Source organism: Daphnia pulicaria, chromosome 8 (genome assembly GCF_021234035.1).
Source record: "Daphnia pulicaria isolate SC F1-1A chromosome 8, SC_F0-13Bv2, whole genome shotgun sequence".
NCBI lineage: Eukaryota > Metazoa > Arthropoda > Branchiopoda > Diplostraca > Daphniidae > Daphnia > Daphnia pulicaria.
Window position 1 is genome coordinate 385631 of NC_060920.1, and position 23804 is coordinate 409434.

The 23804-nt window shown below is 37.7% G+C and overlaps 4 protein-coding genes, 1 long non-coding RNA gene and 2 other non-coding genes across 9 annotated transcripts; all 7 read left to right on the forward strand.

Moving 5' to 3' along the window:
• Positions 1 to 6091: 6091 nt before the first annotated feature.
• On the forward strand, positions 6092 to 6163 carry Trnad-guc. The gene has a single exon. It is a non-coding gene; the product is annotated as a tRNA-Asp (tRNA).
• A 206-nt stretch (positions 6164 to 6369) lies between these two features.
• Positions 6370 to 6441, forward strand: Trnad-guc. The gene has a single exon. It is a non-coding gene; the product is annotated as a tRNA-Asp (tRNA).
• Positions 6442 to 6984: 543 nt separating this feature from the next.
• On the forward strand, positions 6985 to 9511 carry LOC124312032 (nudC domain-containing protein 1-like). Its single transcript, XM_046776430.1, has 8 exons — positions 6985 to 7430; positions 7493 to 7678; positions 7754 to 7880; positions 7947 to 8222; positions 8286 to 8641; positions 8735 to 8860; positions 8933 to 9146; positions 9211 to 9511. Exons 1-8 carry the CDS (start codon positions 7161 to 7163, stop codon positions 9453 to 9455), a joined length of 1800 nt encoding a protein of 599 aa, XP_046632386.1. The 5' UTR covers positions 6985 to 7160; the 3' UTR covers positions 9456 to 9511.
• Positions 9512 to 10797: 1286 nt separating this feature from the next.
• LOC124312031 (nucleolar protein dao-5-like) lies at positions 10798 to 14526 on the forward strand. 3 transcript variants are annotated; one of them, XM_046776428.1, is made up of 6 exons: positions 10799 to 11743; positions 11867 to 12756; positions 12821 to 13072; positions 13157 to 13534; positions 13743 to 13907; positions 14069 to 14526. In XM_046776428.1, the coding sequence occupies exons 1-6, from the start codon at positions 10979 to 10981 to the stop codon at positions 14088 to 14090; spliced, it is 2472 nt and encodes an 823-aa protein (XP_046632384.1). In that variant the 5' UTR covers positions 10799 to 10978; the 3' UTR covers positions 14091 to 14526. The 3 variants fall into 3 exon arrangements, with proteins under 3 accessions (XP_046632382.1, XP_046632384.1, XP_046632383.1); XM_046776426.1 differs by having other exon boundaries at positions 10798 to 11743; positions 13743 to 14526; XM_046776427.1 differs by having other exon boundaries at positions 13746 to 14526.
• Positions 14527 to 15009: 483 nt separating this feature from the next.
• On the forward strand, positions 15010 to 16475 carry LOC124312695. Its single transcript, XR_006910619.1, has 3 exons — positions 15010 to 15447; positions 15527 to 16315; positions 16374 to 16475. It is a non-coding gene; the product is annotated as an uncharacterized LOC124312695 (long non-coding RNA).
• A 1931-nt stretch (positions 16476 to 18406) lies between these two features.
• LOC124312692 (adenosine deaminase 2-like) lies at positions 18407 to 21004 on the forward strand. Its single transcript, XM_046777184.1, has 10 exons — positions 18407 to 18811; positions 18916 to 18953; positions 19040 to 19256; positions 19343 to 19512; positions 19611 to 19793; positions 19941 to 20057; positions 20123 to 20305; positions 20382 to 20471; positions 20560 to 20672; positions 20763 to 21004. The coding sequence occupies exons 1-10, from the start codon at positions 18490 to 18492 to the stop codon at positions 20878 to 20880; spliced, it is 1551 nt and encodes a 516-aa protein (XP_046633140.1). The 5' UTR covers positions 18407 to 18489; the 3' UTR covers positions 20881 to 21004.
• A 293-nt stretch (positions 21005 to 21297) lies between these two features.
• Positions 21298 to 23775, forward strand: LOC124312691 (adenosine deaminase 2-like). Its single transcript, XM_046777183.1, has 10 exons — positions 21298 to 21652; positions 21763 to 21800; positions 21906 to 22122; positions 22205 to 22374; positions 22444 to 22626; positions 22781 to 22897; positions 22962 to 23144; positions 23218 to 23307; positions 23400 to 23512; positions 23592 to 23775. Exons 1-10 carry the CDS (start codon positions 21334 to 21336, stop codon positions 23767 to 23769), a joined length of 1608 nt encoding a protein of 535 aa, XP_046633139.1. The 5' UTR covers positions 21298 to 21333; the 3' UTR covers positions 23770 to 23775.
• Positions 23776 to 23804: the final 29 nt, after the last annotated feature.

Sequence of the window (23804 nt, forward strand, 5' to 3'; positions counted from 1 at the left end):
CGATGAGTCGATCGCCCAGTTGATTCTCAGCAACAACTCGATCGTGACTCACGGCTATTTTGAGGGCCGGGAATTTCTATTTCACTTTTTTGGGGAATAATTCATTTTTCCAATTTTCGATCGCACAGTTGCTCTATAGGCTACAGAGTGACGCAAATTTGTACAAGTAACAATCAGTTGGGATGGACGAATTTTGTGAACCTTGTGTCGAGACTCAACTAAACACTTGTTGAATGCCAGACTTTTAATAACACTTCGTAATAAACTGATCCTCTTTAAATGACTAATTCACTGTGGATCTGTCAAACGGAGTGACAGTCATTTGTCTTAAAATGTACAGTCAACCTTCACACAACAAAAACAATTTTGATTTTGATCTCGATTTTGATTTCGAATAGAGTTTATTACAGAAATAAATTAATAAAAATAATTATTTGTATCAATAAATTACGTAAATAATTTTTTTAAACAAATTTTTTTTTTTAATGAAAATTTATAAAATGTCGAATTTTTAACGGGACAAGTCTAAAAATAGATGACATAAATCCAAATCAATCCGACCATCTGATTCAAATAGTCGAAGTTCTTAGAAATACATTTTTCCAATATTTCTTCTTATTTATTTATTTTTTTTCACTGTAATACTATATACTTCGTAACATTGAAGATTGTGATTTCAAGTCTATTTTTGACAAGAATAAAAAAGAAATTGTTCCACTTTTGGCTGAAAAATATTTTCAGTTTATTTTCGCTCCGGAATTTACCGGTCTAGATGGCAATCGGTCTGACTGGTTGCAATTTGCTAGACGGGGTGTACATGATTGCTCGTGGAGATTTTCAGTAAAATTTCAAGTGAAAAAATAACAATTTGATTAAAAATTGAGAAAATTGAAATGCGCTAAAACTACAAAATAAATCATTTCCACTTTGATTTGATTTCGCAAAGTCCCACTGTCAGAAATAAAATATAAAATAACGAAAAGAAGATATAAATCAAATAATAAAATCGACGATGATGCGGAACGAATAAAACCTTGGTGAATCAATCATTCGCGATCTGAATATTTTGTCCTCGAAATAGTTTGGGCGTTTGTCCGCGATTGATAAGAAATTGAAACAAAAGAAAAAACAAAAAAACAAAAAAATAACAAATGGTTTTGTGAAACATTCCAGCGAGAGCTGAACCGTTTCGCGTGCTGGCCTTGCCAAAGTCGTTACGATGTATTGTATATAATAGACGGATACTTTTGTTGGTCTAACTGCGCGCTGTTAGACATTTTTTTTTAAAAATGCGCTTGTGTTCTCTAGTGCGTATTACACGTTCGCCGTCTTATTTTTCTCTGTCCGTCAGTCATTCACCGCCAAGACCCGAGTGGTTTTTTTCGATATGACATTTTTTGTTTTCTTCTTATATCTCAATTGTTTCTTTTTTCTTTCAAGATATGCCAATGTATAGATGCAACGTGGAAAAGTGCAAGTGGAAAATACTATGGCGATATCTGTCTATTGAATGGACAACCTTCATACACTTGTTTAATACATCAAATAATTCAATTTTCTGAGACTGGCGATATAATACCGCAACTCAAGCAAAGTCTATAGTCAGTCTGGCGTGATTGACGATTGACGACACTTTTCAGTTGAGCCTAATCAGCGCCGACGACACAACTATGTATACAGCCAGAAAATGGCGAATCTCTCCCAATTAGAAGAAAGAAGAAAGAGATTGATTATTATTCTAATGCGAAGATGCTATAGCACAAGATGACAAGGAAACCGGTTGGCCATCATCTGCTTCTGTGTCTACAGTAGCAGCAACAAAAAAACACAAGGACGTCGTGTTATTGAACAGAAAATTGCACGATTCGTCGACTATAAAAGTCGATTGATTGATCAAGGGATATCGTTCCATTTGGCAGTGTGATTTTCTTTCGCCCCAGCTCTCACATCACAGCACTCATCTCGTTCGCGCCAACACCTTTCAAACTACATAACCTCTACAAAAAGAATAGTAGATTCTTGACCGTAAAAGTCGTTAGCTGGGTGCTGTTTCTTTAATATAATGGTCATGAAAGAGTTCGTATTTCGATCATTCGATTTGATTTCCAATAACTGTGCGAGTCGTGAAACACGTCGAACACGAACTATATAAGCACAGAACAGGAGTTCACGCTGTTCAAGAGTGTAGCTATAGATTTATCAGATGGTTAAGTCCCGCCCGATCGCATCCATCAATAAAAAAAACCGTCAGAATTTTCTGTTCAATCGAAACTTCGCGGTTCAAACGCGTGAAAAAAATGCGGAAACTGGAAAAGTTTCGATTGTTTTTTTGATAATTTATTCCTCCCATGTATATTATTATTATTATTTGTAAATGAATTGCACAGGTCGTATAATATAATGAGTCACGGGGGTTTTGGGCAATGCGGCTGATTCACTTCTTGGTCAATTGCGCAATATACCACAACAGTTAAAGTGACCTAAAACTTAACACAACAAAGAGAAACATGTAATATACATTAATGCTGAGAATATAGAATTCGATTGACAAGTGAATGATCTAGTTGTGTTTCAATTGGGAAGTCAAGACGACGTGAGGGGAGCTTTACAATATATATAATAATCAAATCAACCATCACTCGAGATGAAAGGCAGCTGAACTGGGCGGTATATTATCGCTTGATTCGACTCATCCTGTTTCGAAATAACGACGCCATCATCCCGTGTTATTGATATATACTAAGCAATTATCTCTCTTTCTCCATTTCCTCGTGAATGTCTTCTATATACCCATATACAGGAATGTTTATTCTTTTCATTCGCTTCTTTGCGCTGGTTTAAGCACACATAAAAGTAAAAGAAAAGAGTATTATACTACTGGACCCGACGGTGCAATCAGACTGCACTAACTGCAACTCTCGCCGTCCTGCGGTTCATCATCCGACGCGGCCGCATATGCCCGCAAGTGCTTTCCATTTCCGCGGGTCATTTGAACTCTTACCTGACCCACCTTCTGGCTATTAAAAATCACAGCAGAGGGAAAAAGAAGAAGAAGAACCCAAGGATATACACTCAAACATCAGCTAGCTGTTGCGTATATAGACACTCACCATATTTCTATAACTTTAGAAATAATATACAAGTTCTTATTCGGATTTTTGGCCGGGAAAAGAGATAGATGTACACCTACAGTATAGGATTGCGTCGTAACGCTTGAACAATTCTCTCGGTGCCGCACAAATAACGAACGAAATATACAAGAAAAATGAAGACGAATGTGAAGAAGAAGAAGAAGAAGTATAAGGAACTCTATCTATACACACAGCACATACACGTACACACATAAATACATAAGAGAGAGAGAGAGAGAAAAGAATAGAAGAAAAGGAGAGACCCACATCCGGTCCAAGTTGCTGTGCGCACTGTTCATCCACTTGGAACGATATATAATGAATATAAGGAGAGAGGCGGCAGTGCTATGGCGGTTATAGTCCTTATATTCTTTCCCTTTCAGGTGCCTTCTCGTCAGGTATATAGACGAAAAGAATATATAAGAGAAGGCCAAAAAGAAATATAGAAAAATTAAAAAGAGCCAGCCGGAGCTGCTGCTGCTGTGCTGTTGCTGGCGTGCTAAACACAGGGTTCGGTTGATGGGCCATACACAGAGCCCCAGCATGTCGTGAAACCAAATTCTTGACAGCGCATGTGATGCGTGGACGTCCGTCTTTTTTCATTCGATCAAAAAATTCAGAACTTTAATTTCTTTTTTTTTGTTTTTATAATGACAAAATTTGATAATTATTTCCAACGAGTTCCTTTTCATCGTGTTTTCCGTGAGTTTTTTCTCATCGTTAAGTGCAATGGTGAAGGGTTTTTGCGCAACAGCTTGATGAAAATATATGTTGATCTATTTAAATGTTATCGCTGGTAGATAGCGGCTGATGCAACAAGACAAATGACCAAAATTGCAGTGCTCTTTTATGAATATCTGTAAGAAATGCGCTGCGTTATTTAGTGCAGCGTCAAGTGACTTGACGCAATTTATTGTTTGTCGCTGACACTGATAAGTGATGATAAAAGTCGTTCGTTAAAAATCCAAATGATGGAATCTTACACGATATTGTTAGTTTGTTAAACAGATGCAATCTCCCGCTCGTTACTTTCCTGATCGAAATCAGCGCCACAATAATAAACGCGCACGTTCTATTCCTCCCCGTCTGTTTGTTTGTCTATACCAAGTAAAAATGGGCCATCTAGAGGCTGACAGTCGAACTCGGTAAAAAATTGAAACTTAAATCAAAAAGATTGGCTTGAAGATTGGCAATTTACAAAAAAGGAAATCAAAAGAGAAAAGAAAAATGCGCATCAAATAAACTGGGATGCATTTCCTGAATAATTGTCCATCAGGTTATTCGAGTAGCGGATGCAGAATCCGCTAGACGTCTGCGATACATAAGAACACGTATAAGCTGCACTGCTTGTAATAAAATCTAGTTTTGAAAATTGGCGGTGGTGGACTGGTGGATACGATGAAACCGGAAAAACCATCTGGAATCGCTTCATATGCATTACGACAACGTAAAAAGTTATACACCACCTCAACATTTTTTAAATATAAAAGATTGAACAACAAACACCCGGTCTTCACTCTATACTACGCATCACCCGGCGTCTTTTTCTTATATCATGCATTCAAACAAACATCGCTCATTCGTTGTGAACAGTTTTGAAGAATAATAATAAGAAAAAAAAGGTATATAGTATAACAATATAACAAATATAGATGTGCTTGTGTAGTATATACATGTACATGTCTATTCAAGGCTGTGCTGGGGTCACATTGTGGTCGATTCAGTTATTGTTCGGTGGGAATCTGTAACCAAACAACCTTCGCCTTTGCGCGGTAGCCAATAACGGTTGGTTTATTTCGTCTCTTCTCTCACTTGTGCTGCGATCTTATAAGTTGTTGTTGACTGTCAGAGCGCGCGCAGCACGCATTGATGTGTGTGAAAGACCATGAAATTCTATCCGTATGCATCTGACCAGAAAAAAAGGCAGGTATACATATATGGTCTTTATAGTATGTATTCATTGTATTCCGTATTATTTCAAAGTTGTAGCCAGCGAATATCAATATATATAGATCTACGATTTAATCTCAAGCGCTAAATAACTATACAAGGTAAATTCTGATATATTATGTTTGGTCTACAGACTTTTACACGCTCGTTCTCTTATTTCATCACGTTCGCCATCATCCCTTCGGCATCAATTGCAATTCGTCTCACACCCGATATGATTTATTCAGAACTAATTCATATTTTTGCGTTGATTCATTCGTCAATGGCCGATTTCGATTAGCAATGGTGTGTTATTCTAATTCTTTTCTCAGGTATAACGCTTCTTGGATATTATGTATACGCAGCAAGCTGCTGCTGTGTATACTTTGGTTATTTGCTATATAGAGCGGCCTGACAGCGTTTGAGTGAGCTGTTATGCGATCGGTGTTCAAAGAAATTCAATCCATCATCGCGTGGCTGACCCGTCATATAGTCAGAAAAAGGGTTAGGTGAATAAGGGAGAGCTTATATTCACAGAGAATAATACTATAGATGCCAGCAACGTTAAAGCTTGATGCCTGGTGTAACTCGGTTAGACTGGCGAGATGCCTATCGATTACTGATCGAATTTCTTGATTTACGCTGACCCCTACAAATTCCTATCGTAGAAAATGCATTGCCACAATTGAGCCACAATCTAACACAACCTTGAAAAGAAGGTCATAACGGATACGATTCAGACTGCTGAAAAAGACACACTAAAAAGATACAACAAATTCCGGTTCGTTTGAAGTCCATGAGATTTTATTTCCAGGAGCGAATAACAAGTTTTGTATTCGGCATTTTACTTTTCAAAATTCTATCCCATAGCTTTTTTTATTTATTACTTAAAAATGATAAACTGTGCAATATATTCATCATCAATCTTCACAACTAAAAAGATTAGTAATTTGCCATAGTTTTCACACATGGATAATTGTTATGACGAGGGTTTAAAAAATTACTTCTATCAATATTTAGATGTCGATAAGTCCTCGATAGTATAGTGGTGAGTATCCCCGCCTGTCACGCGGGAGACCGGGGTTCAATTCCCCGTCGGGGAGGATTAATTTTTTATCTTTTTAAGATTTATACCTTCTTCCATTAATAATAGACATGTACCATATTTATCGTCTCTTAAGATTATTCTGTCGAGTTCTCAGTGCTAGTGGTTGGTTTCTCTTCGTCGATCCTGGCACTCGACATATTCTAGCCTGCCCTGTCAAAGATTGAAAAAAATGTTTTAAAGTAACATTTCGAATTTGACAAGTCCTCGATAGTATAGTGGTCAGTATCCCCGCCTGTCACGCGGGAGACCGGGGTTCAATTCCCCGTCGGGGAGGATATCTTTTTCACTTACATTTAACAGAAATGTTCATTTTATGATTTTCATCAATATGAATTGAAAGAAATATCAAATATGCAAATGTGTAATGTACGCAATATTAAACTTAACCAAAACACATTTATACAACAACCGCTTCATAACAAAAAATTATTAAAGCGCGCCAAACATTTAAATTATATTTCTAACTACAATTTGGTTATCAACTTATCATTGAATCACACAATAAAAATAGCACAATAAAAATAGATCGATGTTATGCGAAAATAATTAATTATTTGGTAAGTTGTGGCTTATGGAACGTGCATGATTAAGCTGAATGCTTGGGGAGTTGGTCATACTAGAATACTGCCATTAAGTTCGAATTGCTCGAATTCTTTTTCATCATAGTTTATTTACTTTCATCGTTATTCACGATCTATCCCGAACGCAGAACACAAATTAGAAATTACATAAATGGCCCAATGTCGTTTTTTCTTTAATTGAACTCATGTTTCGCCATCTAGCGAACGATTAGTGAGCAACAGACCGACAGACGGCTCTCAATCGATTTGAGCAGACGGAAGAGCGCGTACACAAAAATACGTTTGTAATCGTTTGTCAGAAGTACACATCATTTAACAGCGAAAGTATTTCACTTCGTATTCATTCTGTCGTTTGTCTAACTTGTCTCAGTTTCTTGAAATTTATCGCGAATTAAAATTCCTGCCGAGAAAATGGAAAAGATATTTGAACTCCGCCCGAAAAAAGATTTGCTAGATCCTACTTTCGAAGGATACAAATTGAGTTTGGATGCTTTACCTGTTTACAAACATGAAGTACCTGTGGCTGTCGAACATTTAAAACCAAGTGATGAGCAGCTTTCTTATTCACACGTGAAAACATTCGGTCTTCACAATCATTTGATAGAAGATCCTTGGTCAGATGAAATTGCCTTTTTCATATCAAAAGATTTGCAGATCTTCAAAATCAACCTACATTCTCTGGTATGTTGAATTATAGCTATTTTTTAAAATCTGGAATTTTTATTCTATGAAACTTTTTGCAGGCTAGTCAGAATCCTGAGTTTACGTCTGTATGGCAAATCCCACAAAGATCTGAAAGAAGAGATGGCTGGTTTAATGCATCTTTGAGTTTTGCTTCGTCAGAATTGGCAGTTGTTACAGATGGGGGAGGTGTATTACATATAATTGATACAAACATCCGTACTTCAACACATTCTCATACTTGGGAGGTAAGCAACTAAGCACAGTTTTATTTTTGCAATGTCATTTTATAGATTTCTTATTAATTTCATAAATTTTTAAAGGTTAAGTTGTCCAACCAAATTATGGGAAGTGGTGAACCCTTTAAGGTTATACATTCCATTCTCAATGCTGAAGAGGGCAGCCAATTGGAGACTCTTTCTGTTTTGGTTCTCAAAGTTGAATCAATCGGTATGCATACAGATTTTTAAAAGTAATGATTCTGAACAAGATTAAATTTTGAAAAGATAATTCCAGATCAAGTTGAGAGCCAAATTGCTTTGTCAACATTTGGATGCAGTGAGAAAGAGACTCCTTTCATAAATTGCCTTGAATGGATCGAGTATGAACACAAGGATGGAAATTGGTCCTTCAAACAACTCAAACGTTTAGCGATACCTCACGGCTTAGATTATGCTTCCATTTTGAGCCCTGGTAAATCGATATGCCTAATTGCTCGGGAGCCTTTCGGAATCATATTTGATTCCACCAGGAATGTCGCTGCTCCCTTACCAAGCCCACAAATGGATGAAGGTATATGGAAAGAATTGTAGACAAGTCTCTATATGATTCTAATTAATTCTTTTTGCTTGCTAGATGAAGCTGAAAATAAAGTTGCATATACTTGGGCAGAAACTCCAGAAGAGGTGACTCTATGGGTCAATTTTGACAAACAGACGTCAAAGCACGACTTGGTCGTTAAGATTGAAAGCCAAACTTTAAAAATTGTACACAAAAACCAAACTTATTTGGATGGCGAATTAGCGCATGCCATTTCGGTTGATACGAGTACGTGGACATTGTCGGATGGAAAACTAGAGATCATCTTATCAAAGAACAACCAATCCCTTAATTGGAGTCATTTGGTCCTAAATGACCTTCGTGGTCGAAAAGTTCTTGACGCTGAAACAGCTGCCGAGTATGAAACTGTATTGAATACCACGAAAGGCACGGTAATTGCTGCAATCTTGTTAATCATGTTTTATAATCAATATTGTATCAATATTGTTTGAAAATAAGTAACTAATGTTCCAATTTCTCATTAGCAATCAGGAAATGGTGGACGACCTCCAATCTTCAGCAGTGAACAACTAGAGGAATGCGATGATGATATGATGGACGAAACCTACATCTTTCGTTTCGATGGAGAGACTAATCAATTTACACACAAAGTAAATAATACTAGAAACAAATTTCGATAAGGTTAAATAGCTAACTAATTATGTATATATTTTTTCCAACAGGCCATACTGAGTGGTCAGCTACTATTCTTTACTGAGAGTGCTCCAGGATTAGCCCCGGCGTTCTGTTTACGCCATGACGTTGATGGGCTTATTTGGCAGCCGATGGGAGATGAATTAGAACAGCCATGGGGATGCCTTCACACTGCTGCGCTCCAAGCACTTGGTTACATCCAGGCTTCAAAAGAACAACGAAAGTTCACTGTAGCACCTCCCGGTAAATATTTTGATAAGACGCCCAATTTAATATTTAACAATAAATTCCGTTCAAATCTACGTAGATATGACTTACGCAGCTTTGTGTGATGCATTCACTCACGTTTACATTTACCGTCAACCCAATTGCTCGTTGACTGGCGTGGAGATGGTACATCGTCCAACAGGCAGGAAAGTGGGTAATATTGCTCGTCAACAAGTTCTCAATATCGATAGTTCAGAAGAATGCCTTGGAGCCATGGCCACCAATACTTTCTTACTCATTCTCACTTCTTCGTCACTTTTTGCCATTCGTGTGAACAGCGATTAAAATATCACAGAGTTTCCTTAAAGAACGGCTGAATACAATTACTGATTCAGACTGTACGTTGAATGTAATTTTTTTTTGTAACTTTGCCCAGTTTGAAATTTAGGTATGGGGTGCATGATACCATGATACCATTAATAGGCGTATTCGATTCGTAATGGTTGAAGAAGTAATTTTACTAAAGGGTTGAAAAAATAGATCGTTCGGTGGGAAATTTGAATTTTAAATACTCCACCACTCACGATCAAAACATGTACTAAGAATAAACTATTTTTTAAGACCGCGAAAATCAAAGGTGGGCCCGATTATTTAAAAAATGGAAAATCCTAAAGTAGATTTGTGAAAATTGGTGGGAATCTAAATAGGTCGCACATTATGTTGTTTGTGTGTATAAAATTAAAATTTCAGATTCCTAAAGCTGCTATCTTATAAAATTTTACCGTATCAAAACAACTTTTGATTTGAGGTTGGCCTCATAATGTCTTGAGCTACAGAACGAAAATTGACCTATTTTTTTTGTTGATAGGATGTTGATTATCTTATCTCTTGTTTATCACACAATCAATTGGTGATAGTTTTTTGAGAGCTTGCACAAGGTCTCCATTGATATACGGGAAATAACAAAAAAAAAACAAGGAAGGGAAACGAAACAAGAATGCCCGCTTGAGCATAAAATAATTCAACCAATTTGTTACAATTATTATTGCAAATATTCTATATTATCCTGTATTTTTATCATTTTTATTTTGTTACAAATGTACCAATTTTAGCATTATTGTTTTTCACTTCAGTTAAAACTATGATAGAGTTAATGTTTTTTAAAGGGGTCCCACACTTACTTAAAACTAAACTATGAATAAAGTTCATTAAAAAAATACAATTTAATTTGCAATTTGTTTGGGGTTTAAATCTTTTTTTTAGTCTAAAATAAGTAACTGTACTCCGGGTCTCCGGACTCCGGTGTCGGGTGTCCGGAGTCCGGTAAGTGAAGAGGCTTTCGTAATTTCCCACCCTGTTGGTGGGTCAGTTGGATATAGCAGTTCGACTAGGCGTTGCCAACTAGCGCCAGCACGATCAACTTGTGCACCAGGAATGCAAGATATTTGAAATATTAAGTAAAAAACTTTATAAATTAAAACTAAGATAGATTCGAACGTTAAAATAATATTATTTGTAAATCTCAGACAAATAGTGGTGGTCGAAAAATAGTTTTTAATTTAAAAAAAAAAATTACCCAAGTCACCAGAAGGCGCTAGTAACGCCATCAGTCTCGAAACGATGAAACGTTGCTTTTTGAAGGACGGGAGAGTCGAGTTGAGTTTGTAAAGTGGTCAGAGTTTATTGGACTGTTGGAATATTGGGCTTATCTGCTATCTTTTTCATCTGTTAAAAGTTTAGTTGACCAGTTCTTCAGCAATCAGTTGGTTTATGAGGGTTGGTAAATGTCGGTTACTTGGGTTTAGTGTCGGTAAAGATTTGTAGCTAGTTGAAGTTTTCACAAATTTGTATTAAATTTAATTATTCTGATGACCATACTGGCGCCTGTCGAGAAAGCAGGAACGATGGAAAAACTTACGGATCCCGTCACGAGCGACAGCGAGTTAGAAGAAGGAGAGATAGCGAACGATGAGATAGAAATAATCTCCGAATTCATACGCCACCCTCCAATGAAATCGCAGAAGTCAAGTCCAAGAAAATCCATTCCTGGAAGTAACTCAATTTCATCTAGGAAATTAGATAGTTTTGCACATAGGTTGAAGCATTCTGTGTCTAACAGTAGTGGTGGAGGGAACGTTGAATTGAAACATGTCAGTGAATTGAAGCCAGTTCCAAAAACTAGCAGGGAGAAGCCATCAATTTCATCGAAGAGAAAATCACCTGCTCGAACTCCCAAAAGGTTAGGCCAATCTAGATCTAGATCTACTTCTACTTCCAAGCCTGACACCAGTAGAAGTTCAAGGACTCGATTGAATAGTACCAGATCCAGCAGAGGAAGGCAGTCATCAAATCAGGCTAAGAAAGAAGAAAAGTTAATAAATTCAGTAACCTATGAATCAGAAGAATCTAAAGAAAAAAAATGGAAGCAATCGTTTGAAGAATTATTAGTTACCCCAGGTTCTGTGGAAAGCATAGATGATGACTCTGGTTCGGAAGGTGATGAAGAACTTAAACTACGGATAGAAGCCCTTAACTCAGTTGTTGTGAATGCAAAGCCAAAAGATGTTTCAAATGATGTGGTTTCCTCCAAAAGTGATTCTACACCAGAGCCAATAATCTCTAATGGAGTACAGGTATATTTGTATAAAATATTTGAATTCTAGTTAACATGTGAAATGTTTTTAATTGATGGATTTTACTTTGAAGTAAGTTTATTTTAGTATAAGTGTTGAAACTTGTAAACCATTGTTATTTAGGAAGAGGATGAAGGAGATGATGAAGATGAGGAGTTATTGAGAGCGCAGTTGTTGATTGAAGTGGCACGGAAACAAACGAAGGAACTAGAAGTGCAAATGCAGCCCGAGGAAAAGGACACAAAAGCCGAAGAACCAGCCGTGCCGAATCTTGCTTTTGAAAGGCGAAACCAAGCGACAAAGATTCCTTCCAAATCCGTTCATATCCCAAAAGCTGATCGACTTGTAATTGATTTACGGAACGATTCTTCTGATTCAAGTGACGAAGACGACGGCGTGCAAAGTTCGATTACTGCCCTTCTTAAATCGGCTCGACAAACGGTAGAAGAGAAAAGTTCTATTGTTCCAAATGCCCTGTCTCATCTACCTCGCAACCAACAAGAAGAATATCAAAGGCTGAAGCAAGAAATTGTTCGTCGAGAAAAAATGAAGCAAGGAGCGTCAAAAGTTTCCCCACTCATTCAATCCCAATCAGATGGTCTTTCTAAAATGGATTCAACTTCAGGAGCGTCCACCCAGCTTCTGTTACAACAGCCGGTAGTGATTTCTACGCATTCCGAGAAGTCTGTTAATACCGTTCCTCCTCAGGTTGATTTTGTTCCGTCAATGGATCAAGAAATGCTCATCTGTTCCCCTATAAATACTCTTGATTCGACTACACCATCTCCTATTATTCTTCCACATTCTGCGTCTCCGGGAAGCATTGTTAAAGAAAGCGAAAAAAATGAATCTATCGCTATTACTAGTGGAAAATCTGACGGAGCCTCAGTTACAAGACCCACCACAACATCGACCCGCCCTTTGGATAGTTTGAAGAAGGCCTCTCCCATGAAATCCAACGAATCCAATTCACCCAAGCTTATTGCTCTGAAGCAACAGCTACTCCATAAAAAGTATTTGGCAATGACTGTATTCTTAGTTTGTACTTAAAACTATTATCACTTCATTGCTGTACAGGCGAGATTTAGCATCGACCAAAGAAGCGCTGAAGTGTCAATTGGGATTGGTGGACAAGAATCGATTACTGTGGTTAAACAGCAGCCAAGAAGTCAATCGTCTCAAGGCTCTTCTTCAAGCGGCCGAAGGAACTGAGCGCCAACTCCGCACTCAGCTGACAAACTCTCAGCTTCAAACGCAACGTTTAAAAACAAAGATGCAGTCGGTGGAACGTCAAGTGACTGTACTTCACAGCGGTATAGGGGCACATCGGTAATTGAGAATAGCATTTTGTGTAATCAGCCTAGGCATTCAACTGTTCAATTGCTGGTATTATCATTATTTTTCTCTCTACAGAACACGACGCATTTCCGCTAAATTACGACCGAAATTGACCAATCAACCTGGATTGAACAGTTCGACAACCACTTTTACTTTACCCTCTTTAACGCCTCTTCGTGTCAAACCCCGTGTCTTTGCCAAAGCATTGGCCAAAACCAATCACCTGACTTATCACAGACCTACAACGGCCGCCGTTGACAGCGAAGTGTCAATGTCTGTTAAAGGGAGTGTTCAAATTAAAGCAAAACAGAACTTTTCTGGTGTTTTAGAAGGAAACAAAGCTCTTCACGACGAACAGTGGCTGTATGGTACCTTAGGCGATGATTGGAGTCAGTCAAATGTTGTCAGCGATTTCCCAAAGTGGTCTCCTCATGGACATGCCAGCCGATTCCTGTAAGTATCACATTCTCTTTTTTGTTTTCGTTTAATTTTCCTGCTTAATCAATTGACTTCACTTCTACAAATTTCAAATCAATCTCGTGTATCTTCATTTCGTTAGAGTTGTAAAACAAATTTTGACTAACTTCGAAATTAATCGTGTTACACCAAAAGAACATAGTAATATGCAACATTTAAACTCGTGCTACTGCTTATTCCAAAGTAGCAACGAAGGGTTTCGTGTAGATTCGTCACTCGTAGTCTGCCGCTATCAACTGGATTCGACGCCTTGCGAAATTGTGCCGTGCCCATTTCAACACCTCCTCCCTCAGAAGGATGTGCGCCAGTTAGAAAAATCATCACCTATGGTCTCCAAAAGCACAGCCAGGTTGGCAACGTTGGCCCTTCTGCAGCTCTCATGTTTTGACAAACCCGGCAGCAGGAGAGTCTATACTCACTTATGTTTGCCCTTGAAATAGTGTTGAATCAAGTTGCTGAATGAGCGTCTAAGGTTATATAATTCACACTAATTCTCTCTCTTTTTCCTAGTGCGAGCCGCGGTGAGGTATGACCTTGTTATGAGCATAACAAGATAAAAAATGCAGGATGTAATCCTACAGCAAGTTAGTAGCTTACCTCATGCGCTACTGTGCCAAACTTGTAACTAAGAGCGTAAGTATAAAGTTTACTGTTTTTCGTCTTCCATTCGTTGAGGAGTGATCAAGAAAAGAGAAGTTTTGTGATAATATATTTAGCAACTAAATATGTCTGCTGATCTTATGTCGTTCCTTCAGACATTTGTCTGACCCGAACGATTTCGCGATGTCCGAAGAATCGCATGGAAAGCAGTCAGTTAGTGTGTGTGTGTGTGTGTGTGTTTCGAGCCAGCCTTAATCGCAGTGATAATTCCTGCTCCATCGTATTTCGAGAAATTGTCTTACCTCATCGGTGAATCATCTGTGTACGACGGAAAGAAGAGAAAAAAAAATAAATGTACAAAGAACTGGTCACTTGTTCTGTTTTTAATTGTGAATTTATGAATTTAAGGAAATTGATTTTTCTATTTATAATTACTTGGGCAGAAAGAAGGAAGGTTTCTTTTTTTAACTAAATAGGGTGTCCAATGCGTAGTGTCATTGTCAGACAAAAAACACGAGATAGTCTGTTTGAAATAATCGTATTAATTAGCTTAAAATAAATAAGTCTAAAGGTATGCGTTCGCATCGGTAAAAAAAATAAGTAATTCAGAAACAATTTAGATTAGAAATTAACAGTAATAGTCAATATTCGAGTGATAGCGTGTGTGTTGGGATTTGAAAATATGGGATAAGTCCATCTCCATCTCTTCAAAGAAAATTCATCCAACAAACCCATAAAAATAAAAATAAAATTATCTTTTAAAATTTTTTTATTTATTTCGGTTCAAACGCATTTTTGTTTTTAAAAGTTTTAAGTTAACGAGTTAACTCTTTAATTCTTTACAGGCGTTGTAGGGTTTCATAGTGGCAACACCGAATTCCCAGTTCTCATGAAAGTTCGTCTGCAGCAAAAATCCAGTCTCCCTGTCAGTGATTGGCTCATCCCTTTTTTTGTTTTGATTTTTGAATTCTGGGCTCATTTCACTAGTTAAATTGACGTTTATCGTGCTGATAAAAATGGTGGTGAAGTGCTTTGTGGCGTGTTGCTCTGCCGGGTATGCCTCAAATAAGGTGAAAGTAACAAAATTTCGTGCTCCAAAAGACGAAAAACAATTCATTCTCTGGCAGAAAGCTATTCCCAGAACCGATAGAAAGTTGACAAAAAAGGACTATGTGTGCGCAAACCACTTTGAAGAGAAATATTTAACGAAAGTAAAAACCATTCTTGATCAAGAATTTCCTCTGAAGATTTGAAGTTGGCAGCTGAAGCCATTCCTACTCTAAATCTATGTAAGTGTGCCCAACCTCTTTTTATATATTACGTCTATAATATTATGTTCTAATTACTTATTTGTTACACTGTGTGTAGGGAGTGACACAGATAAAGTGAAAAAGAAAAAAAAGGAGGGTAAACAGGATAGTGATGCTGACCAGCGGCAGAATGAGCTTGACTTGCCCAACACTCCTCAGCCGATTCAGTTGACTGACAGTCATGAAACACTTGAATTTCCCAGCACAACTGATAAGTTAGCAGCAGATGTTGAGATGGTGGATCCTCTAGAAATTGTTGATCAACCCATCAAAGAAGCAGTCAACAACATTATCTCTCATCCCACACAATTGAAGCTTCCTAAGGCATGGCAATGGTGTTCTGTTAATGAAGATCTCCAAGAGGACAATCCCATAGCTTACAGCAGGATAACTGCTGTTAGATTTGGCGTTGTTAACGAATTCACAATTCCCATTAAAATGATTACAGTTGTTGGATAGGTGAAGTGTTTTACACCGTCAAGGGTGTTTTAATCACACCACCTCATTTCTTGCCAAAATCCTTCAGCACAGTAGAGGAACTCAATGATCTCTTGTCTCGCTTCGACTCGGCAAACATTTGTAGTGGTTGCAAACTGGTTGGGAAGGGAGTGCTAACACCCAACCTGAAAAAAACAACAGTCAAGCAGCTTGGTGAACGAAGATCGAAATTCTGCATTCGGCTTATCCAAAAAGGGTTCACTTGCTACAGATGCGAACACCTGACTAATTTAGTGGCTGGAAAGTCACCGAAGCCAACTAATATGGAGCGACTTCTTGAACAAATCAAGAATTCAACTTACAAAAATCGTCTGTTAACAAAACAGAACGTAAAGGAATGCTGATCAAGGTAGCCAATATCAGTATTTAATTTATTATCCCTGTTTTAATCATTCCTTTTTATTCAGGAACTAAGACAAGAAATCAAAAGTTTAAAAAAAGACCGAGACGTTGTAAATGCGTGTGTGAGCCCTTCAACATAAATGATTCTGCCTTACCCTTAATCATAAAAGGTAACATTTAATTTCAATGAAACAGTCGATGATGATTCTGGCGTACTCTGAACTCTTTTTCAAAAGTTTTTTTTTTTTTCTTTTAAATGCTACAGTCCATTAGTCTTAGTAGATGTGCGAGTAAGAGTTACCTTTAGTGAATATAGTTGTGTTCAGTTAGTACATGCAGAGTTTTATTATACAGACAGACATGGGAGACGATGTGAAGGGACATGGAGGGAGTAGGAATCGAACAGTGGACCTTTGGAATAAACACTAGGTGCCATAACCATTATAGTGGTCGCACTTCCGGTATGAACTATTTCCGGAAATCGATCGATCATATCCTTAAAGGGTTTCTGGCTGAGAGTGTTCTGGAATGTTTAATTTAATATAAAATCTAAGTAATTCCGGTCGAAGACGTTTATTGATAAAATACTAAACGTTTTGCATTAGCTACTGCTTGATTGACCTCGTTCATTTATGAGCCTTCTCTGTTGTTTTCCAGACGTTTGAGCAGCGCTAGGAAAGTGCTGTAAGAAAAAATACCCATTCGATGAGGCAAACCTCCAAGTTATTCGGAAAATTTTATATTGATCAAAACAAAAGCACCGGGAAAAGAGGAACGAACTATACGGTACTTTAATTAAATAATTTGTTCTTTCTTTCGCAATCTTACCAATTTGGTTTGTACGATGGGCTAGAATTCAAATCAAATAAACGGAAATCAAATGCAATGTTCAGCCAATTGGTTGTTGGACGATATTATTGTACTGCGAGGACGTGTCACACAAAGATGGCATCCCCGTTCATCCCTGTCTCCGAGAAAGTCTGCATTATATATTCGAATTAACGTTCCATCGACACGGAAGTGGACGACTGGAGGTCAAGAATTAACAAGAATCTCGATACCTCGCAAATGTAGAATCTTTTCGATCCGCAATTTCCTTGTCAACAGTCTCCATCAAAAGTAAGTCTACTAGTCTTCTTCATATGTTTATTAAATTATTATATTCTGTCAAATTCAAAAGAAAATTTCATAATCTTGAACTTGATTAATAATTTTAAATATTCGACGCAGCGATCGTCATTCTTGCTTGTTCTATTTGTTATCGAAAGAATTGACGTAAGAAACACTTCATGGCCACAAGTTAGCAAAAATAACATCGCAAAATCTGCACGTCACACCTGTTAATACCTGTTAACATTCACCGCATTCCCATGAATACGTACGTACCAAAGATTCGTACTGCACAGGTGAGGTCAAGTGATGACGCAACTAATGAATTCTCAATTGCACCTTTAGAAATTTGGCCGATGGAAATTTTAATATTATACACCCAACTGCACTCGTTGTACGAAACTGCCGTAAATAAAAAGGTGGGAGCTCAAAGTTCGTTTCTGAAGAGCCGCACGCTATCATCGCCGTTTGCGTCATCAGCGCACTCCAAGTTCAAGCTATTGCAGGTATAAACAATACAATTAATCATGTCGTTAGTAATTAGAATATGTTAGTCAGAACTATAATGAGTAGGCTTAGCGGTAAAAGTAGGCCTAATTTGATCATTTTCGATCATTTCAAGAAAAAAGGAAATCAGAAGATTTTTTAATAGGGAAGTTAAAAACCAAACGCCGTTTTTGTTTGCCATGCCATTACCATTTCGAACGTTTATAAGGGATAGATATCATAAAGCTTTATTATGATTATTGTTCGACTTCGAACATGTGAAATAAGACTACTTCCTTTCGTATCAGTTTTAATCCTGTGCTACTGCAGTATATACTACAGAATAGTTATCGTGCATCGTACTCGAGCTGATGTTGCCACAGCATGATACAGCAAGCGAGAATTATAATAATCGTATAGCTTTCAAATGATAAGCACTGGGTCATATCTGGTGACAGTTCTACAGCTCGCATAAACAGCATGTATATAAACAGGAGTCTGCTGGAATCCAAAAATCAGTCGCTTGTTCACAGGTCGTCGTGACGGGTTGAGCGTTCGTTATTGTCGACCGACAAAATTAACAAAATGCCACGTTTAATTGCTATTTCAGCTTTAGGCCTACTTGCTGTCTTGTTGTTAGCTCACAGTGCCTATTCGGTCGACGTCAACGAATTTCTTGCCCAGAGAGAGCAATTCCTAGCAGAGGAATCGTCCCGTATTTTAGGTGGCAGTATAACGTTGAATGCCGATGAACAATTGGTCAACAATATGTTGATGACTGCCAAAACACTGGAATACGACCAATCTTTTTCTAATCTCGATTTTGCACCGGCCACCAATTTCTTCCTTGCTAAACCGTCAATGCTTCAATCAGAAGTCTTCAAGTTCATTCAACAAATGCCTAAAGGTAAAAGACTTTTTTCACTTACTACATGTCAATCATTTTTCTATTATACACAATATGCACTGCATAGGCTACTATATATAAGGACATTGTATTTTACAAAATAGGCGGTGTTTTGCATATTCACGATATCGCCGTCACTCCGGTACAGTAAACTCGTCAGCGTTTTTCTATGTCACTTTTGTGCTGCTGTTGTGTGCATTAACTATTCATTCATCATTTATAATTTAGTTGGAATTCCTCATTAATGACGCTAGCTACCGCCCGAATCTTTACGTTTGCTCTCCACCCAAAGATCCCGTTTTCTTTCAGTATGCTTCATCCGCTCCGGCTAATCTAGTAGACTGTCAGTGGACTTTGGTGTCTGACAGACGAGCACAAGAAGGTCCCCAACAATTTGACGCTTGGCTCCGGTCAAAGTTATCACTCTACACCCCAACCCCACAAGGTTTTTCTCTATTATATACTTTATTCCACTTGAGAAAATGCGCAGTAAAGCTATAAAATAATGTCTATATCTCTTTTGTATTTTAGAGACATATCCGAACATAAATTCTGTATGGACTGCATTCGAAAACACGCTTATCGCCGCCAGTGGAATAATTACTTATGCTCCAGTATTTACGGACTATTTTTATCAGGGCCTTCAATCTTTTTATGACGACAACGTGCAGTATATAGAAATCCGCACCACCTTACCCCTGGTTTGTTTGATTTCAACCCAGTTACAAACTGAACAAGATTTATGCAATTTGGGTTGATAACAAAGGAATGCGGATTAATGTTTGCATTTGTCTCATAGGTTTATGACTTAGACGGCACATTCACGGACGAAGTGCAAGTGACGCAACTTTATAAGGACACCTTTGATCGCTTCAAAAGTGACAATCCCGATTTCAGCGGGGCTAAAATAATCTTTGCCCCGTTGCGTCGGGTTGACACTGCAACGATGACGAAATATTTGCAGTTGGCGTCTCAGCTTAAGGTCATACATACAGATATAGCTTGTTTTATGATACTACTGTTTATAAAAGGATTTTTTTATTGCACTAATTTCACAAATTTTTTATGAGGTTTGGTCTGTCATCTGAAAATCTTTAAAACCACAATTTTCTGTTTAAATTTTTCGCAGGTTCAATTTCCTGATGTAGTTGCTGGATTTGATTTAGTTGGTCAAGAAGATTTAGGCCCTCCCCTTAAAGATTTCTTGAGCCAATTTCTCGCAGGCGCTGCTGACCCAAATCTACATGTAATCAAAATTATAATTCAGTTAATTAAAAAAAAAATCTATTATAACATTCAAATTATTTACAGTACTTTTTCCATGCGGGGGAAACCAATTGGCATGGCACGGATGTGGACGAGAACCTTATTGATGCCATTCTCCTGAACGCAACTCGTATTGGACATGGCTTCGCTGTTGCTAAACATCCAAGCGTCATGGACATGGCCAGATCTAAAGGAGTTCCGGTGGAAGTTTGTCCCATCTCCAACCAGGTCTTTCAATAATAGATCTAACCCTATAAACGTTTTAAGACCAATTCGTGAATGAGTTCGCGTGTTTTTTGTTTAGGTGCTTTCATTGGTGGCCGATTTGCGTAATCACCCTGCCGCAATGCTTTTTACCAACGGATTTCCGTTAGTCATCAGCTCGGATGATCCGGTATTTTTTTTTTCTCAAATGGAAACCTATTTTAATTATTTTCGGATTTTTATTCAAAATATTTAAAATGTCATTGCTCTGCAAATAGGCTTCGTGGGAAGCAGTTGCTCTAAGTTCAGATTTTTACATGGCTTTCATGGGCCTTGCCGGAAGGAAGGCCGACCTTCGAACCTTGAAACAGTTAGCTATCAACTCGATTATGTAAGATATTTCCCTATTTAATGGTTCATATTTCTCGGAAAAATTATCAATAATTATGTTTCATTAACCAAAAATTTAACAAATGAGCAGGTTCAGTGCCATGAGTACAGACGAGAAAAACTCAGCCATGGCAGAATGGCAGAAGCGTTGGAATACTTTCATCCTCAATCGGTACAACAATTACAAGACCAAACACAACCTGATTTGAACAACATTAAGGAATAATTCAAAATATAAATTAATCGACAATCATTATTGCTGGGACTTTTCGAGGCTTTACTGTATTGAAACACCTAATCCTTAGCAACTTTAATAAACACAGTGCAGCATTATCAATCATTTCTTCTATTTGTCGTTGTGATTGTAAAAAAAAATATCTATTACAAACAATATTTGGGAAAATGTAACGGGATTTTTCCTTACGCCTACTTGTTTCTGCTTATAACATAGATTGGGAATACTTTGCTTTGTTGCCTATGTTTTGACGAGCATAAGTAGCCTAGAAAGCGAGAGTTATAATAATCGTATAGCTTTCAAATGATAAGCGTTTGGTCATATCTGTTGACAGTTCTGCTGTTCTTATATAGTAAACAGGAGTCTGAAATCCAAAACTCAGTCGCTTCTCGTTTCGTTATTCTCGACCGACAAAACATTTTTAAAAATGCCGCGTCTTGTTATTTCAGCTTTAGGCATAATTGCTGTCTTGTTGTTAGCTCACAGTGCCTATTCGGTTGACGTCAACGAATTTCTTGCCCAGAGAGAGCAAATTCTAGCAGAGGAGTCGTCCCGTATTTTAGGTGGCAGTATAACGTTGAACGCCGATGAACAATTGGTCAACAATATGTTGATGACTGCCAAAACACTGGAATACGACCAATCTTTTTCTAATCTCGATTTCGCACCGGCAAACCATTTCTTTCTATCTAAACCGTTAATGCTTCAATCGGAAGTCTTCAAGTTCATTCAAAAAATGCCTAAAGGTAAAAGAAATTCACTTATACTGCATATAAAAAATATGTGCTGTTACACACTTGACAACAATATGCATAATATTTACTTTACACAAGGACATTGTATTTTATAAAAATAGGTGGCGTTTTGCATATTCACAGTGTTCTCGTCACTCCGGTATATAGTAAAACCGTCAGCGTTTGTCTATGTCACTTTCACGTGTCACTTTTGTGTTGTTGCTTTTCATTCCGACTATTATTCATTCATCATATTATAATTTAGTTGGAATTCCTCATTAAGGACGCTAGCTACCGCCCGAATCTTTACGTTTGCTCTCCACCCCAAGATCCCGTTTTCTTTCAGTATGCTTCATCCGCTCCGGCTAATCTAGTAGACTGTCAATGGACTTTGGTGTCTGACAGACGAGCACAAGAAGGTCCCGAACAATTTGATGCTTGGCTCCGGTCGAAGTTATCAATCTACACCCCAACGCCACAAGGTTATCTAATTTTTGCACTTGAGGAATATAATGCGCAGTAAAGCTTATTAATGGCCATCTCCTTTGTCGTCCTACATCATAGATAAGTATCCGAACATTAATTCTGTATGGACCGCATTCGAAAACAGCATAGTCGCCGTCAGTGGAATAATCAATTATGCTCCAGTATTTACAGATTATTTTTATCAGGGCCTTCAATCGTTTTATAACGACAACGTGCAGTATATAGAAATCCGCACCAGTTTGACCGGGGTTGGTTTGATTTGTTTGGGTTAATAACAAAGGCGCGGATCGGATCATAATTTTCGTTTTTTTTTATAGGTTTATAACCTAGACGGCACATTGATGGACAAAGTGAAAGTGACGCAACTCTATAAGGACACGTTTGAACGATTCAAAAATGACAATCCCGATTTCAGCGGGGCTAAAATAATCTTTGCCCCGTTGCGTCGAGCTGACACCACAACGATGACCAAATATTTAGAGTTGGCGTCTCAGCTTAAGGTTATAGATACACTACTATAGCTGTTTTTTTATTATAACTGTTTATAAAATGATTTTTTTTACTACAGTAATTTCACCGATTTTCCTGTGACGTGTGGTTTGGTCTGTCATTAAAAATTTTTAAAACCACCAATTTCTGTTTTATTTTTCACAGGCTCAATTTCCTGATGTAGTTGCTGGTTTTGATTTAGTTGGTCAGGAAGATTTAGGTCCTCCCCTCAAAGATTTCTTGAGCCAGTTACTCGCAGGCGCTGCTGACTCAAATCTAAATGTAATCAAAATTATAATTCAGTTAATTAAAAAAAAATCTATTCAAACATTTAAATTATTCACAGTACTTTTTCCATGCGGGGGAAACCAATTGGCATGGCACGGATGTGGACGAGAACCTTATTGACGCTATTCTCCTTAACGCAACTCGTATTGGACATGGCTTCGCTGTTGCTAAACATCCAAGCGTCATGGACATGGCCAGATCTAAAGGAGTTCCGGTGGAAGTTTGTCCCATCTCCAACCAGGTCTTTCAATAATAGATCTAACTCTACAAACGTTTTAAGAACAATTCGTGAATGAGTGCGCGTGTTTTTTTAGGTGCTTTCATTGGTGGCCGATTTGCGTAATCACCCTGCCGCAATGCTTTTTACCAACGGATTTCCGTTAGTCATTAGCTCGGATGGTCCGGTATTATTATAATTTTTTTTTGTTAAATACAACCTATAATTCTTTTCTGACTCTTATTCAAAATATTTAAAATGTCGTTGCTCTGCTAATAGGCTGCTTGGGAAGCAGTTGCTCTAAGTTCGGATTTCTATATGGCTTTCATGGGCCTTGCCGGAAAGAAGGCCGACCTTCGAACCTTGAAACAGTTGGCCATCAACTCGATTATGTAAGATACTTTCCTATTTTATTTTTTGTGGAAAAATGATCGATAATGTTTCTATACTAAAATTTAAACAAATGAGCAGGTTCAGTGCCATGAGTACAGACGAGAAAAACTCAGCCATGGCAGAATGGCAAAAGCGTTGGAATAATTTCATCCTGAATCAGCACAATAATTATTATTGCTGGGATTTATCTAGGCTGTATTGTATTGAAACGAAACACACAATCCGTAGCAGCCTTAGTAAATACAGTGCATTATAAATCATTTCTATTTGTCGTTGTGATTGTAATCAAGT

Excerpts from the sequence above, each read along its gene's own strand:
- LOC124312691 (XM_046777183.1), top strand. The coding sequence starts at position 21,334 with ATGCCGCGTCTTGTTATTTCAGCTTTAGGCATAATTGCTGTCTTGTTG. Across the intron at positions 23,308-23,399 it reads TCATTAGCTCGGATGGTCCG|GCTGCTTGGGAAGCAGTTGC; the intron begins GTATTATTATAA and ends CTCTGCTAATAG. Across the intron at positions 23,513-23,591 it reads TTGGCCATCAACTCGATTAT|GTTCAGTGCCATGAGTACAG; the intron begins GTAAGATACTTT and ends ACAAATGAGCAG.
- LOC124312032 (XM_046776430.1), top strand. The coding sequence starts at position 7,161 with ATGGAAAAGATATTTGAACTCCGCCCGAAAAAAGATTTGCTAGATCCT. Across the intron at positions 7,679-7,753 it reads CACATTCTCATACTTGGGAG|GTTAAGTTGTCCAACCAAAT; the intron begins GTAAGCAACTAA and ends AAATTTTTAAAG. Across the intron at positions 8,861-8,932 it reads CTAATCAATTTACACACAAA|GCCATACTGAGTGGTCAGCT; the intron begins GTAAATAATACT and ends TTTTTCCAACAG.
- LOC124312692 (XM_046777184.1), top strand. The coding sequence starts at position 18,490 with ATGCCACGTTTAATTGCTATTTCAGCTTTAGGCCTACTTGCTGTCTTG. Across the intron at positions 19,513-19,610 it reads TCCGCACCACCTTACCCCTG|GTTTATGACTTAGACGGCAC; the intron begins GTTTGTTTGATT and ends TTTGTCTCATAG. Across the intron at positions 20,306-20,381 it reads TTTGTCCCATCTCCAACCAG|GTGCTTTCATTGGTGGCCGA; the intron begins GTCTTTCAATAA and ends TTTTTTGTTTAG.
- LOC124312031 (XM_046776426.1), top strand. The coding sequence starts at position 10,979 with ATGACCATACTGGCGCCTGTCGAGAAAGCAGGAACGATGGAAAAACTT. Across the intron at positions 13,073-13,156 it reads AGCGGTATAGGGGCACATCG|AACACGACGCATTTCCGCTA; the intron begins GTAATTGAGAAT and ends TTCTCTCTACAG. Across the intron at positions 13,535-13,742 it reads GGACATGCCAGCCGATTCCT|TAGCAACGAAGGGTTTCGTG; the intron begins GTAAGTATCACA and ends CTTATTCCAAAG.